At 44.7% G+C, this 17787-nt stretch overlaps 1 protein-coding gene across 8 annotated transcripts in view; it reads left to right on the forward strand.

The window, feature by feature from the left end:
• Positions 1–17787, forward strand: part of NAV1 (neuron navigator 1) — a 278297-nt gene that overhangs the window by 148339 nt on the left and 112171 nt on the right. For all 8 annotated transcript variants that reach the window (XM_081866971.1, XM_081866977.1, XM_081866978.1 and 5 more), the window contains 2 exons: positions 4704–4806; positions 12265–12630. In XM_081866971.1, the coding sequence (XP_081723097.1) occupies positions 4704–4806; positions 12265–12630 (469 nt within the window). The remainder of the gene's footprint in view (positions 1–4703; positions 4807–12264; positions 12631–17787) is intronic.

The raw sequence follows: 17787 nt of genomic DNA on the forward strand, positions 1-17787 counted from the left end.
TTGCTTCGCAAGAAGAAAGCCTATAGGGAAATCTCCAGGGACCTCTTTTAAATGCTGGCGGTGGGGAGCAAAGCCTTCCCCCCCCTCCGGCCTTCAGAAGAGGTCCAGGAAGGCCGGCGGGGGCGAAAGGCTTTGCTCCCCACCGCCAGCATTTCAAAAGCCGTCCAGGACAGCGGAGAAACACGCTGTTTTTCTCCGCTCTCCCGGGAAGGCAGGCAGCTGATTATGTCATCAGGAAGCGGCAGCTGTGTTTGAGAATGTGTTCTAATAATTAAGCTTTTGAAAGTATTACCAAACCCAGGAACTGCTTTTTTGGCCTATGTGAGCAAAAGCAGGTGAAGGCTGTATTATAAGGGTAACAGGGGAGGTCCTTGAGCTCAGGGTCTCCATTTGCCTATTGCGAATCCAGGGGCTGGAATGCTTTGGAATGCTGTGCTATATAGAGCACACCAACTCCCTTCTTTGCCTGCCGCCGCCACCTAGCTAACCCTTTCCTATCCCATTTGGAACCTCTCAGTGTAGTGTAGTGGTTAAGAGCAGTGGACTCGTAATCTGGTGAACTGGGTTTGCTTCCCCGCTGCTCCACATGCAACTGCTGGGTGACCTTGGACTAGTCACACTTCCTTGAAGTCTCTCAGCCTCACTCACCTCACAGAGTGTTTGTTGTGGGGGAGGAAGGGAAAGGAGATTGTTAGCTGCTTTGAGACTCCATAAGGGGGGAGTGAAAAGTGGGATATCAAGTCCAAACCCCTCCTCCTCCTCCTTCTTCTTCATATCTCTTACCGAGCCATGCTTTTCAGACTTTTCTTACTTGCTCATTTAGATTGTACTGCTTATACCAGCCTTTCTTGACCTTGGGTTCCTGGATGTGGTTGGACTACAACTCCCACCATCCCTGATCATTGGAACTTCTAGGTAGGAATGATTGGAGTTGTAGTTCAACAACAACTAGGTTGAGAAAAGCCAGCTTGTACAAAGTAAAAGATAACAGAAACTGCTCCTTCTTCATAGGCTGGAGGGTTGCTCTTGTATCCTGGCCCATTCACATTCCATAGCTGGGGAGCTCTACTCTTCTTCGCTTCCCTCGACAAGTGTGTGCAGCCTTCAGACTGAGCAGCCAACTCCAAATTCCTGCATGAGAGGTTAGACTGGAATTCCTGAGAGCAGCAACGGCAACAGCAGCAGCTCATATCCCAGGGAATGAGCATACCTGCTGCTGAGTGTATCAGCTGCTGTCATTCATTCCAGCTTCAGTCAACTGGCTGCTTTCCCAGAGTTTCCGTTATGGCTCCTGTTTTGTTATTAAAAAGAAAAGAAAAGTCTCTCACCCATCCACACCTCCTCTTTTCCTCCAGAGTTACCACCACAGATACCCTGGCTAGGTTGAAAGTGGCTTTAAAATGTCTTACAGCATATGATTCCACTTCTGCCAGCTTGGGTATGGGCAGGATACAAGCTGAGATTTGGGCTTCACACCTGCTTGCCAGGTGGGTTGTGCCAGAAGAAAGTAGGACAGAGCAAAGTGTTAGGGAAGCAGCAGTGCAGCAGTCTGGCTGTGCTGCACCCATGCCTCAGGCCTTATAAAACATGAGAAGAAAGTGTCTACTATAATTTTCCAGAAATAATACTCAAAGCCACTCAGCAGACAGCTTTCTGTGGTTCAGGCTACCCTACGACCCACCACAGCTACTGCCTAGCACTAGGCAGAAGTCCAGTGCTTTGAAGAATTAGCTTTGGATAAGCAGCACTGCCAGGGCCACAGCAGGCAAGTATTGGGCTGCATCCTGCTTCCTGTCTTCCTGAGTTCACATGGCACTGAAAACTTCAGTTATGCACATCCCACACCAGCACAGTTGTATTCCAGAATGGGACCTAATTCAGGGTGGATTCATATAATATTTCCTTTGCTTGCTTCCTAATCTGCTCTGAATTTCTGCAGCTATCTTTGCACTCTATGAACTTGTGGTTCCTGCTCTTTTCTTAATGGTTCAACACGCTGTCCAGGACATATGACTTCCTGTTGGTTCTTCCCCCTTCTCTCTCACTAAAACTGTTATATAGTCTGTAAGTACCATGCTAGATAATCTACAGCAGTCTTTACCAACCTCTGGTGCCTACAAGATGTTTTGGACCACAACTCCCACCCTTCCCAGCCAACATGACTAATGGGCTGGAATCATGGAAGTTGTAGTCCACAACATCTAGAGGCCATCAGGTTGAGAAAGGCTGGTATACAGAGAAGTAGCTTTCAAACTTTCTACCTTTGGGGAGCCCTTTCCATATTGATTTATTGGTTGAATAATTCCTGTAGCACCTCTGTCTGTTAGGACCCAACTAGGCATGACAATGATGGATCTGAGTGTTTCAAGCTCGAGTATGCCATAATAGTACCAAAAGCAGGAGGTGAGGGTTCTGGTTGAAAGTGCAAAGGATGAGGTGTGCAGAACCCTCATGGAAGAGGTTTGCAGAACCCTCCTTTTCTCTGTAGCTTATATCATCACAGTCTCTCCCTCAGCTGGGCTCCAACACTGGAAATGAGCCCAGCTGGGAGAAAACTCAACTCCTTGGAGAGAGGCAATAGTAGCAGGTGAACTTGTCACTCTTGTGCCCTCTTACATCAGGCTCCCACCTGCTGCTTTCTATGTGATTGTGGCTGATCTGACTGTGCATTCCCTGAAGTGCTGCCATTGAATCTAGTTTGGCCCTTACAGAAGATCATGGGGCATGTTCTAAAGCAGGTGTAGGTGTAGGGAAACTGGGTCCTTAAGAGTGTTGTTGGATTACAAATCTCATCATCTCTGACTATTGGCCATGCTGTCTGAGAATGTTGGGCGTTGGCATCTTGAGAACATTTGGAGGGCTACTACTTCCCCACCCCCATTCTGTAATGCACGGTCAGTTCAACCAGGGTGCTGGCCTGGCCTCTTGGTCCTCATCCTCTAGGACTGAGAGTGAACCCTGGAAAACTTCAAACCCTTCTGTGTTACTGCATGTTGCAGGGCAAAAATAGGTAGGGAAACTGCCTTTCGGGTCTATTATTAATGATCTTCTGATTGAGGGGACCCCTGATAATATAGTTTGACAACCACTGCTATAGAGAATAATAGGCTACAGTGAATGTGGCTGAATGTGGGTCCACTGTTTGCTGCTTATCCTCTGAAGCAGAATATTCTAAGTTCAAAATAAGGTCTGCTTATGATGGCTCAGCAGGAGGCCAGTATTATTGACGTATGAACTTAGTCCTTTGAGAACAGAACTCTTTGTCAGACAGGCTCTCCTAATGGCAGATGTGTCAGATGTCCCAGGTGTGTTATGCTGTTGAGAAAATAGGATGTTTCTCTCCCCATGGAACTGTAGATAACCTCAACACTACGAAGCTTTGAGCTTTAAAAATCTATTTATATCAGGCTGTCCCCCCCCTTAATTTAGCTCTTATGATATGATTTTTATTTTGAGAGTTGTTTTACAGTGCATCACTTTCTTATCTGCCAGGAGTGATGCTGCTGCACTATTTATTTAATTAACCTGCATATGTTTTATGGGCTTTTTTTGCATTGTTGTTTTATAATTTGTTTAACTGTTGGTTTTGTAGTGTATTGTGTTTAGTGATATGTATATCACCTTGTGTGGACTTGGGAGGACAACAGAATTTCCTGGGCCTGGTACACTGAATGTGGGTTGGACTTCCAGCAATCTGTTGGCAAGAACTGCTGCTTATACATTAACTTAACCTGGTCTACCTCACAGGGCTGTTGCAGATATAAGACAAGGAAGAGGAGGAAAACATACACAGCCTTGAGCTCCTGGGTGGAAAAGCAGTATACAAATATATGCCACATAGCACATAGAATGGAATACAGTGGTACCTTGGTTCTCAAACATAATCCGTTCCGGAATTCCATAACAAAACCAAAGCTTGTTTAAGTACCAAGGTGTGGAATGTGCTCCTGCAGAAGGCAGTGGTAGCCACCAGCTTGGATGGCTTTAAAAGAAGATTAGACAGATGCATTGAGGACAAGGTTATTAGTGACTGCTAGTTCCATACAATAAGTATTATGCTAGCCGCAGGCTGTGACTACTGTGTAACAGCTTTTATGAAGTTTCTGCTAATATTTAATTGAAATATGCTTCTTTGGCATTTCTACCCATTAGTTCTAGTCCTGCTCTCTGGAACCTTCCAGAGAAGTTCCTCACAGTTTAAAATCCTTAGAGAAACATAGTGTAGAAGGAGATTTAAGGCAACTGCAGGGAAATAAAAAACATGGAAAAATGGACAAAAGATGAGCAGCTTGGCCTAGTTTTGGAACAAGCTATTGATGTACTGGGGGGCTGGTTCCCAGCTGCCAGTCTGTGTTTTATAGACAGCTTTAACATTAGACACAGCTGGGTTTGCTACAATTATTTTCTGCAAGTTTGTGGTCCTTCCTTAAATTTAATTTCCTACGCAGGGCACAGACATATGCACATGCCGTCAACTCAGAGGGAAAGAGAAAAATGTACAAGTAGGGTGGGCAAATAGGGCACACATACCAAGGTTAATAGGAGTGTAGAGGTTGAGGTGGTAACAAGCAAACTGAGGGATGAAAGCTTTACAAGGTGTGGTGGGGACTGCATGGAGCCCATGCTTGCAGCAAGTCCATTGTGATGGTCATATTTTATTTTCTGTTATTCACTATGGAATTTCCATCCTTTTCTTCCAACAGATCCTGAATCCCAGAGAAAGAGGACAGTACAGAATGTGCTTGACTTGCGGCAGAACCTGGAGGAGACCATGTCCAGCTTGAGGGGCTCCCAAGTAACTCACAGGTGAGACCTCTGCTCCTAGATTCCCTTTACTCTTGACCACAAGGTTGATAGTTCCTACTTGGATGCATCACAACAGTTCATCTGGCCACATTCCATATCAACCAATTCCTGTTAGGAAATCTACATTTAAAGTCAGAAGATAGAGCATGAGCATTGGTCATCTCATAACAAGTATGAGATGTTTCATAATGTTGGACTAGGTAGTTTTGGGGTTTTTGTTTTTTTTAAAGTTGCTGTGGTTCACTGTCACATTTTGCCCACAGACTACCATTGCTTGTGGACATTTGGCCAAAATGAGATGCTGTTGCGCAGTCATTTTAAATAGCTTGGTTCTGCTGTATAACCTTGGACATCTTTGTTGTATGCTGTGATGTGATCATGCCTAGAGGGAGGTTATGATGCATCAGGACTGCAGCAGCCAAAGCTTACCACCCCAAGGGTGCCCCTTCCATACAGGTACTCATTTTGGATCTTGAAGGGGAAAGGGCTGTGTTTCTATTGATTTGGCCTCCGCATTTATTTGCTGAAGCTTGGTTCCTTCCACACTAATTCCAATGGGAGACTTGGCAACCCAGTTACAGTGTTTTCCCCTCAAGTTGGGGGTAGATAGTGGTCAACAGATTGAGGATGAATACCAACAAGACCGAAGTACTGTTTCTGGGGGATGGGGGTGGGCAGGTGTGAGGGATTCCCTAGTCCTGAATGGGGTAATTGTGCCCCTACCTGTTTATTGAACTTAGTGTGGGTATTCAGGGAAGAATGAATTTGCATTGTGGGATTCAACATCATGTTTGTGCTCCTTGCTTTAAAGGTTGCTTTTAAACACCTGTTTAGCATTGGTTAGATTAGTCCTGCTTACACTTCCTGAGAGATTTGAATGGGGTGGTGCACATATCCAGAGAGAGGTGTAGCATCTTATTTCACAAAGTACGCCTGTCCCTTTAAGGGCAGCAATTGCATTAATGCCACGTGGTGGAATTGTCCCAGCAAAGCCTCAGTCCTGGACTTCCCTTTCCTCAGACCAGGGCACTGGCAGTGGCCTCTGTGTAATAAAACTTTCCCTTGGCTTTCTGCTGTCCAAGTGAGCTAATGCAGTGACAGCAGCTTTTCAGACCTCCAGTGAGCAAACCACAGCAATGTTTTTGTGTGTATCTATATCATTGTAATTTGGCAGGAGAGAGAGAGAAGTTGGCTGGCAAGGTGAGCTCATTCCTCAAGCTGAGCACATGGAATTTGTGATCAGGCTGTCACTCAGCACAAGGGAAACAGGGACACTCCCCTTCTGCTTTTGGTCTCTGTAGGTTCTAACTTTTGCTGGGATCCTAAAACCACATCCCTGAGTTTTGCCTAGGGAAGCTAACAAGGAGACTGGAGAGGATCTCTCATAAGAATAGTTAGTACAGAAAGGTGTGGGAAGACTTCTGGCAGTACAACCTCTGCTTCAGACGATGACACTTCAGCTCCTTTCCTACAGAATCACAACGTGGCTGTAACTTCCTGGTTTCCAACAGCCTGTTCTTGAACTTACTGAAAGCCACTTGGAAACACTTGCTGTTTTATGCTTAAATCCAAATATTAATGCTGCTTATCAGCTGTTTATAAATATTGTACTACACCAGCTGAATGCAAGGGAAGGTTGCTGTTCTTGAAACAACCCCCCGCACTGCTGCTCATCTTTCTCCCCCCGTCTTTTATCACCCTCCCCACAAAGATTTTGGTTGATGATGCACACTGCAGAACAAGAGTCTCCTTCTGCCTGCCTCACTCAATTCAGGCTAGGAGATGCCAGATGAACCCCACCCAGATGAGTCACTGCAGCATGGGGATCCAGCAAGGGAGGAATGCTGGTTTGCTTCCAGTTGATTTGCTTTGCTAAATGTGGAGATGTTGGATCAGGGGAGATTGCTTCATGGAAGGAATCCAAGGCATTAGTTATTCATAGAGGAAGGCTGGACTTGGGAGAGCTGGGCTAGCCAAGACACAGAGCAAGGTAAAAAATCATAAGCTCCCTGGGAAACCGGGGGAGGGGGGGAATGGGAGCTCAGAATGCACAGGGAACATAGGAACACAACCCACGTCATGGGAGGTGTCTCTGTGTACATATGACCACATGTTTCTGCAAAAGAAGGTTAAGGGGGTGCATTTGAGCCCATGCCCACCAGGCATCTGCTCTTTCATTCATTATCTTTTACCTGCACTTTATCCAAGGTGTTCAGAGCATACAGCAACTCTGAGAGTTAGGTTAGGCTGATCACAATGAGCGTTATGGTTGAAGGAGGATTTGAACCTTGGTTTTGTGGCCTTAAATTCTAGCCACTATACCTAGTGTCCAGAAGACTAGTTCTGAAAATCCAGTGGTCACACATTGCCCCAGGTTCAGTGTATACCTTTTATGCTTTCCCCAGCTGATTTCACTACTTTGAGCTCTCTTGTCTCAGACCAGGGACATTTAATGCTCCAGATATTGTTGGGCTCCCTCAGTCCTAGTCCGATGTTGCTGGACTCCAACTCTTACCAGTCCTGGCCAGCATGGCCTATGGTCATAGGTTACGGGAACTGGAGTCCAGCAACATCAAAAAAGCCTCAGACTCCCCATCTCAGCCTTAAGGTATAATAATGTCCTGGGCTCTGCCCATCTGTCTCTGCTTAAGTGGAATCTTTGCCGCCTAACTCTCCAGCCAGATTGTCAATGTGAGATCACAATCAGTCCTGCCTTGTTGTTTTTCATTTTAATTAATGGATGTTGTCGAGCCTGAAACCAACATGCTGCACCCACAAGGAAGCCCCACTGTGTCTCTCTTGGACCATATCAGGAGCAAGTGGTGGGCCATCACTTGGTGACTTAACCTCAGTGACCTTGTGACATGAGCAAGCACAGACTGTCAGGAGGAGTGGTCCTATACCACTTTAGCCTATTTTGACATTGTTACGTGAATATAATGAACACATGCAGGAGAGGCAGGTTCCATTCATTGACGCATGGTCATTAGGTTGCCTGAACAGAACCCCATGCATATTGCTCTATTAATGGGGTCTCTTTTCAGGAGTTCTAATGAATTCCTGTAGGTTGGGTGGAACCTGCTGTTTGATGCCACCTTCTCTCCCCCCCCCCCTTTCCTCTATGTTTGCTATAGTGACTGAAAAGGGCCCATGCATCTTCTCTTAGTTTGACTGTTTTGCGGCTTGCTGTTTAATGCAGCCACTATAATGTTGTTGTTTTTTCTAGCATAATGAACTGTTAGGACTTGAGTGTTATTGTATTGGTTGCTGGAATGGTTTGCTTTGTTACTTAGTTTTGGTTCTTTGCTCATTTTTGAAATGAACTTGATGGATTATGGAATAATGTGTACACACACACACACACACACACACACACACACACACACACACCCTGCTGGTGTGAATCAATGTTGAATGTTGTACCTACAGAAAACAATATTTATTTCTTTATTAAATTTGTATACTGCCCTTCCCTACAATTTCATCTTTGTTCTCACTGAGGTGGAATACTTGTAGAAAGCTGTAGGTTTTTAAAAAAGAACTGAGGACTACTTCAGCTAAGTCTCAGATAAACCCAGGTTTAATCACTTCTTGTTTGGTATTTCTCTTGGCAGAGCTCTCTGCCTAAAAACTGGTTGTTAGTGTAAGCCAGTCCTAAAGTAAGAATACAATATAGCATTATTTGTAGGTTGGAATCATTGGGGAAGCAAATTAAACAAAGCAAAACAAGACAAGTGTGTGTGTGTGTGTGTGTGTGTGTACAATGCATAAAATAGCACGTTGCATTGAGCTATGATCTGCCACACCCATGCTTTCACCAAAAGATTAAACCATAAAATAGAAGAATATAGCCTGCGATCAGAACTAAATCATAGGGTGCCAAAGTGAGCAAAGATCACAGGGACTTAAAGAGCAAGGATTATATTGGGCAAGATAACACACAGATGATTCAATCTTGACCTGTCCTCCACCTCTCTAGTATTGACATGCTTGCAGGGCTAGATCCCGTCCACTCAAAGCCTGAGTTAGAGCAACGCATTCAGCAAAACTAGATGGTAGAGTTTTTCCTGGATTGTACCAGTTCATACTGCAGATTGTGGCAGGGGTCATGTTTTCGATATTTCCTTCTGTAAATAACTCGCTACATGTTGAAAACTGGCATTTCCTGCCAACATTTCTACCTGAGAACCCAGAGAGCCTCTGCCAGTCGCATACCCTCCACACATTGCTGACTGGTTCTGTTGGGAGTTGGAGTCTAACAGCATCTGGCGGGCACCTTGTTGGCTAACCCTGAAACAGACAATTCTGGGATGGACTAGTAGTATACGGAAACTTTCTTTGTGCCTAATTTGACTCATAGTGTAAATAGGTTGATATTTTGTTTTCTTAGTGTATTAATAGCTTTTTTTTTTGTTATTATCATTTTAAGTCATAGTAAGAACTGTTAGCCATTTGTTGAACACAATTTTATTTTGGAAGTAGCAAATGATGGTGAACCTGGTAGCTTCCTTTATTAGGCTTCTTAAACAATGGTACCTTGTTGTATATCAAATCTCTGTTACTAGAATTAACTTCCTCTTTCAGAGCCTTGTTCTTCAAAGCAGCTGCTATTTGAGGATCTGCAATCAGCACCAGTGCAACACGAGCCAAATTTAACCCACTTCTTATTAATGCTGTGGGTCCCATACACTCCTCTTTATGCCGCACTGCTAAAATTAGCCACTCCAGGTTGCAGTGGTGGGATTCTGTTACTGAGAGTTGGAGCTTGCTGCCTGATCATCAGGTTTGGAGTTCTTGAAAATCAATGTTTCATGTTAATGTAAATCTTCAGGCTGGGAGGAGTGTTGCATACTGTGTGCTGTGTGCACCTCTGCCAGCAGGAGGCACTCGGTGATGAGGGAAGTTCTTCAGATCTACCAGCCACAGTAATGTAATACTTTTATTCAGACCAAATAAAATGTGGCAAAGTAGCTAGCAAGCTTTTGAATTCTCCGGAACCCTTCTACGGGCTGAATGTTAAGCAAAAGAGAAGCAAAGGAATCGAGGAGAGAGGAAGCCAAAAGGCTTGCAGTTTGCAACAGTCTCAAGATGAGTGCAGAAAGCATTTTGCAGGCTTAATTAGATTGGAGTGTGCAATATTTATTAATAAATTATCATAGGTATGAAACAAGTTTTTGGCTGCACCAAGGACTATTTGGGCTAAGAAACTGCAATGGCTGGCTGCCCCCCCCCCCTTTTAAGGCAGCAGCTACTCAGATCGGCCTCTGGGACTAAGCAAATCACAAGTGTCCCTTTGGAGGCAGAGAATACAAGTCTGAAGAAATGTAGCACATTTTATTTTAACAAAGCTGGAGATTAATTTTAGGTGATTCACTAGATAAAGAGGCATTAGAGGTCAAATTGGATTGGATTGCCTGGTGGCTGGAGGGGGGTGTATTCTCCAAACGTGGAGCCCACCTTTGCGTGGTAGAAAGTCAGCTTCATCCAGTTTTAGAATCTCTTTCCTGGGCACCTATGTTTGGTATTCTGCAAAACACTCTACCATTTCCCCATGTTCCAGATCAAAGTGTAGGGGCGTTTGCCTCTTGGGATGGCCTGGAAGGTGTTCTGAGCATAATATTGGCAGGTTTCCCCACCAAATTAAGAAGGCAATAATTTTTTTTTCTTTAAAAAACACACACCCCACATTTAATTTCAGTTTAATACAACGTTTGTGCATCAGTGTAATTATTGAAACCATGTCTGCAGGGCTTTGTAGGCTGAGCTCCATCTCTCCCGGAGCTGTGAATCCATTCCAGAGATGGTTTTAATCATCGCTTTGTATTTGATGTCCAGTAACTGCTTTTATTGAATCTAAATGAAAGGCATGCCTGGAGCTGGGGCATCAGCAAGGGCCATTAACTCTCATGCTTGCCTTTATTTGTAATGGAAACACAACACTCTTCACTGCTGTGTTGAAAAAAAACCCTTCACGTTCCTTACACACTGGTTTCCAGGTCTGCCTTTCAGATCATAGTAGGTAGGGTGGGGTGAGGGAGGGAGGGAAACTTGAATTCTGAACTTGCTGGGTACTTCTTTCGGGGAAGGACCATAACTCAGTGGCAGACTATCTGCTTTGCATGCAGAAGGAACTAGGTTCAATCCCTGGCATCTCCAGATGGGAATGTCACCTGTGTGAAAACCTGGAGAGCAGCTGCCAGTTAGTATAGTATAGAATAATACCAAGCTGGATAGACCAATGTCTGACTTGATATAAATCACCTACCTGCTGTTTCCAAGTTCTGTAATGCAAAGTGTAGAAGTGCTGTTATCCAGCTGGTTCAGGTGAACGTGTGCCCCCCCCAACTGTATTTTAACCTTTGCTTGATAGTCACACAAGTGCACATTGAAGGACAATAATGTGACACTCAGTTCACACACAATGGATTTGAATCAAAAAGTTATTGGCTAGTAGGGAAACTTGAGTGGAAAACTGGCACCATTCAGGTGGCACTATCCAGGAACTCACACGGCCAAATTTCACACCGCACTTCCATTGCAATCCTACAGTGGTGAGAGAAGCTATGCTTATCTGGAATTCTTCCTTCCTATGCAGCTAACTAAAAGTACTTGAGCTCAGTCCTGTGCTGTAACTGGCAACCTGTTAGAGAATGAGGGCAAGTAAGACCACTAATGCGGAGCGAGGGACTCACCTGCTGCTGAGGGCCTGAAGAGCCTTGCCTGCCTCCTTCCATCTGGGCAGAGAGGGCTCCGTTTTTGTTTTTTAAATTGCTTTTATTTTTTATCTATGCCATTTTAAATTGTAATTGATATTCATGCTGTACAGTGGTACCTCGGGTTACATACGCTTCAGGTTACATATGCTTCAGATTACAGACTCTGCTAACCCAGAAATAGTACCTCGGGTTAAGAACTTTGCTTCAGGATGAGAACAAAAATCGTGTGGCTGCGGCGCAGCAGCAGCGGGAGGCCCCATTAGCTAAAGTTAAGAACAGTTTCAGGTTAAGAAAGTATCTCCGGAATGAATTAAGTACATAACCAGAGGTTCCACTGTATTCTTAGTTTTAGATTTTATGGTTTATGTGGAAATTGTTTTCCATTTGGTTGTGTACTTTTTGATGTGTTTTATTTATTGCTTATGACTTTTGTTACATTGGTAATTATATAAATCTTGTTATGTTGTGAGCCGCCTTGAGCCTTGTTTTAACTATGGAAAGGTGGCATACAAATAAAATGATGATGATGATGATGATTGCCTATACTTTCTCAGCACCCACTTTCAGCCTAGGACAGTTTTCAGTCTGTTCTCCTGCCTGACTACACAGTCTTAACCAAGACTTAAAATTTTGAGTACATCTTTGTTACAGGTGTTCTGATTTTCAGGAGCGTCCTGGCAGAATCTGCCCACCTCCTTCCACTTCTAGCCCTCAGACATTTTTCTCTGCTCTATTCCTGCAGCTCACTGGAGATGACGTGTTATGACAGTGACGAAGCCAACCCCCGCAGCGTCTCCAGCCTGTCCAACCGCTCCTCTCCCCTCTCCTGGCGCTATGGTCAGTCCAGCCCCCGCCTGCAGGCTGGAGATGCCCCTTCAGTGGGTGGGGGATGCCGCTCGGAAGGCACTCCCAGCTGGTACATGCACGGGGAGCGAGCTCATTATTCCCACACCATGCCCATGCGCAGCCCCAGCAAGCTCAGCCACATTTCCCGCCTGGAGCTTGTGGAGTCGCTTGATGCTGATGACGTCGATCTCAAATCTGGGTACATGAGTGACAGTGACTTAATGGGCAAGACCATGACTGAGGATGATGATATCACCACAGGGTGAGTACCGCTGCGGTGCATTAAACACGCAACTCAAGAGTTGATTGCTTAACATCAGAGGTAGACTGTAGGAGGTTCCATGACTAGCCTCAACTGAAGCATCTGTATCAAGCTAAGAATTTTCTTGTTTGCCCAGCTGATCTTACCTTAAGTATTCCTCTGCCTTAGCAAAACCGCTTCTGTGATTTCTCCCCCCCCCCAGCTTTCTGAATATTCATAATGGTTGCCATTATGATAAATAGTCATAACTTAACAAACCACTTGTGGCAGATAGCAAGTTTAAAAACTGACAAGACAGTGTATTCAACTAAGTCGCTGGAGAGAACAACGTATTATTTGTTGGCTGGAGGCATGACATAAAGCGCTTCTGCAAAGCAAATACCCACTCCTTGCTTGTGGCAAAACCTGCTTCTACAAAACAAATATTTGTTGCTGCCTTGAGGCGAGCTAATTCTGTTTTACAGAGGGATGAAATGGGATGGGTATCTGGCTTAAAGTAGATACTTACATTTAATATAAGCAGGCTCTGGCCGGAATTTTCAATCTTTGCTTGCTGTGAAGGAATTCTGTAGTGGGGGAAAGACAGAGACAGAGAGCAAGTTGGTTGGCTGGTAGGGCTAATGGCAGAGGATGTGCTCAAGATGAATAGATAGCTAGTTAATGGGGAGGAATGAATAGCTGGAAGTTCTGTTTGTAGTGACATCCAAAGTAGATTACAGAAATGATCTCTTCTGTCCTGGATTTGTTACCTCTCGTTTCAACGCAGCTGTTTCACATGCAAGTCAGTAACAGATGTCTGGAATACACAATAGCTCTGGATATACCTATTTAAAGCATATTTTCCAGACAGGGAATCAGATAAGGAAAGAACATAGAATTTGACTAATAACTACCTCTTGATGGGAAAGGTCTTGCTCAATATGATGATCTTGCTTGTTGTGTTTGCGCCAATTCATCCAGCTGCGCGGAGTCCATTGAACTGATAGAATGTTTCCAGTCACCACCACCCTATTCTGACCCTAAACACTTTATTTGAAATGAGATTGACTTCTGTACAGTGTTTTAAGACTTGATTTCCCACTAGTTAGCTCTGCTGCTGCACACAGAGCTGCCCTTGATAAGCAGTGCCGAATGGGTTGCTCGGCTTTCTTGGGAATATTTCTTCACATTGTTCTAAAGCGTAGAACTGATCAAGCAGCAGCAACTTCTTCTTTTTAACTGAAAGTCAGGTATTTTCTACTGACATGAAACCGGCTTGTGCAGCATGAACATGTAGGGTTGCTAAATCATAAGTTGGTGATCTTGCCTTTACCTTCCAAATTCTGAGACGGAAGAAGAGCAGACGCTGCAACTCGAGCCCACTGTTTTATCAGTTCTCTCCCCTTGCACCGCTGACCTACCTATTCCCACTTCTTAAGAGTATTATGGAGGAGAATGTACAAAGGAGCAGGGTGAAAGAATGAGAAGGGAGGTGATGCCGTTGCATCCTCTCATGCCGTCTCTTGAAGGAAGAATCTCCAGGTTGTGATCCGCAGCTGCATCCACATGGACCTTCTATAAGGAAGTACTGTATATGCACACGCCGATTGTAACTTTTCCATGCAACTTGCCCCATGTTAATAGGACACAAACTACATCTGAAAAGCAGCAGCAGCAACAACCCAGAACCAGAAATCCTTTGCCAGCAATGCAAAGCTAAGCTCTTTAATGTTTTTCTACACCATGGCTTATCAGTATGCTGCTCTCATTATTTTTTTATGGAGAGAACCTCAAAGATCTGAGCCTGTCATTTATTTATCTCTCATATTTCTTGGTGAGTTGGGCCTGACATCCCACCAAGGACATTTTAACTTACATATCCTTTTAAGAAAGCATGCCAAAAAAAGTGCAAGTAGATAAATAGGTACTGCTCTGGTGGGAAGGTAAATGGTGTTTCCATGCACTGCTCTGGTGTCGGTGTTCCGTTGCACCAGAAGCGGTTTATTCATGCAGGCCACATGACCCAGAAAAACTGTTGGTGGAGCGGACAAATGGTGGCTCCCTTGGCCTGTAAAGCGAGATGAGCGCCGCAACCCCAGAGTCATTTGCGACTGAACTTAACCTGGGTAAAACTGGCCCACACTAGGGTCTGAGATAAACAAACACAAAGGAGGGATGTGTGCATTTTCACCCAGTATAATGACAGAAACCGAGTTGGGTTCCAGGCTGGAGTGGCTTATTGGATAACTCAGAAACAATAATAATACCATGGCTACCTGACCAATCCAGAATGGATCTGGAAAATTAACTTCTTTTAGAAAGACTATAGTTACATGCCTACGTGGTTATTTCTAAAACATGCCCAAGGTCACCAGAGACCTCCTGGGTGTTTGACATGTTGACTGCATCTTGGGAGCAGTGATAAGTGAAGTTATGCTAAGTCTGGATGTGTACAATACACAAAGGGGGCATTGCATCCCTTGTTTTCAGTGAATTTGTAAATGTGACATTGGTTGCCACATTGTTGTATTCTTGTTAGTTTGAATATTATACCCTGAATTGTTAGGTTGTTTGGAAATGAAGGGCGTTTTGCCTTGTTTTCTTTTGGCTTCTCACCCCCTGCTGCTTGAGAGAGATGGAAATTCACAGAGTGAGATATTATGTCATGCGTTTTCCATTTATCATTGGAAGGATTTTAAAAGTCCCAGAGCTCCATTGAGGGGAAGGGGTGTAGACCTGGGCCTAAAAATACTCGCTTGTCATGGAAAGCTACGCTACAGAGTCCTTGTTAATTCCACAGCTCTGGTCTGCAGATGTGTAATTGTGACAACCCCCAAGTCCATCTGTGAGGCCTCTTAACATTGCTATTACTGGAGTATTAAAATAATGGAGCTTACTGCTAACAGGATGGATCTGAGCAGAGCAAGATACTGTGGGGCTGGGGTAGCAGAATCCATATGAATAAATAAAAGGACTGTTTCTTATCAGGTAAAAAGTAGCCTCAGTTTAGGATTGCTAACTTTTTTTTTGGTCCTAATTTTGGTCCCCCAACAACAACCAGATATATGCAAGTTTAAGCAAGTGAAGTTTCCCCCATTCATGCAAGGAAAAGCCTCATGCATGTTAGGTGTTGAAGACATATCCTTTACACCTTGGCCTGATTCTCACATCACTTTAACCCTTAGTTAAATTAAACTCTGGTTTAAATGTAGCACATGCATGTGAGCACTTAGTTTCTCCTCTCCTCCTGTTGTTGCCTATTGCATGCTGGGAAATAAGCCATCGTCTGGTGTAGCATGCATCTTGACCGCTTGTGATTTGTTTTTCTTCAAACAAACCATGAACAATAAGTAACCAAGATTTGTTAATGGCTTACTGCTTGTGGTTTGTCGGGGGGGTGGGACCATGAGCCTGGGTTTCATGTAATATTAAGCTCTATAGTCCAGACCATGGCTTAGCTTCCAGCAAGGCACCTGAGATTTCAGCAACCTGCATCAGAATTCTTTGCACTCAGATTTAAACCTTAGTTTCATTTAATTTTGACTTCAAGTGAAGTACTATTGGTGGGCCTGGTTAAAATGCTGGACCCATTTCTTTTCCAAAGGATTCCTGATAGAAAATGAGGGCACTAGTAATCCTGATTAATCAGGCCCTATAATATAAGAATTTGAGCTGACATTAGGCTTGGTGGTTTGCTCACACAGGTATACTATTTGACTTCTCAGCACTTGATGACAGGTGGATGACTATGTGAACAGGCTATGTTGAAAAAGCATTGTGTCCAAGGGAAATACTGTGTGATAGATTTGTGGTGATACATGCAAGTCACTGCTTGACACTGAAATGATCCAGTGATAAACATAGATGGGTGGGCCAGTGTTAGAGCTGTGCAAATGTTAGAACCGGTGCCACTGCCAGGCTACGTTATGTGCAGGTGGAGGCATTTGGATTTCAGGCTTCCGTGAATGTGTTTCCCCCCTCTCGAAATCAACCTTACACAAACTGTTCTGGCATGTTTTCCCTCTGCTTCTCCCTATATTCTGCCCCGTAAAAATCTATCCCCCTCTCTCTTTCCTTCCTCCTCCTTGTCTTTCACCTCCCAAGCTTGGCCAAGTGCCAGAATCCTAGCATATTGGAGGTTTCCTGTTTCAGTGCAAGAGAAAATAAATAACTCCTGGTGTTTGATTTTGTCCCAATATAAAGGAGGGTGTTTGGCTTGTTGCACGACAGCTTGAAGCAAGCGAAACCCCAGCTGTTTGAGGGCTCTGGTGACAAAACCACAAATCTTAGCAGGTGACGTGGGAGCCAGCCTAGCGGGCAGTGTCAGTCTTTGCTGTGTGTGGGCGTCTCTCTCCTTTTCTCTTCCCCCTCTCCCAAGTGGCCAGATAAAGAAGCCCTGCTATTATAATGCACAGCCCATGCTCCGTGTGGGTGGGAGTGCCGCAGGGAGGCATCCACTGGGAGTTTTATATGACACAGCCTGCCAAATCAACACTTCAAAACTATAAGGGCTACCTTAAAAAAAATAATCATTGTATTTCTTTATCAACATGTATAATACTTCTATGGGACGCGGGTGGCGCTGTGGGTAAAACCTCAGTGCTTAGGGCTTGCCGATCGCACGGTCGGCGGTTCGAATCCTCGCGGCGGGGTGAGCTCCCGTCTTTTGGTCCCAGCTCCTGCCCACCTAGCAGTTCGAAAGCACCCTTAAGTGCAAGTAGATAAATAGGTGCCGCTTTATAGCAGGAAGGTAAACGGCGTGTCCGTGTGCTGCGCTGGTGCTGGCTCGCCAGAGCAGCTTCGTCACGCTGGCCACATGACCCGGAAGTGTCTCCGGACAGCGCTGGCCCCCGGCCTCTTAAGTGAGATGGGCGCACAACCCTAAAGTCGGACACGACTGGCCCGAAAGAGCAGGGGTACCTTTACATTTACCTTTATAATACTTCTACGGGGGTGTGATCTTATAAACCAAGGGCACTGCTGGTATGGTCTGTGGCTTTGCTGTGTTCTGAATTAAGGGGCACTCCCTTCAAATAAAGGACATTGGTAACCCCAATTGTGGGCCTTTCCTTCTCAGAGAGATGCTGGAGGATAGCACTGGCATAATGGCTCTGCTGCTGTCTTGCCTGTGGGTCTGTCACAGCCTGATTGCTTAATCGCTTGCAAGAGAGCTGTCTC

The sequence above is a fragment of the Podarcis erhardii genome, assembly GCF_964252035.2.
Source record: "Podarcis erhardii genome assembly, chromosome: 6".
NCBI classification, from domain to species: domain Eukaryota; kingdom Metazoa; phylum Chordata; class Lepidosauria; order Squamata; family Lacertidae; genus Podarcis; species Podarcis erhardii.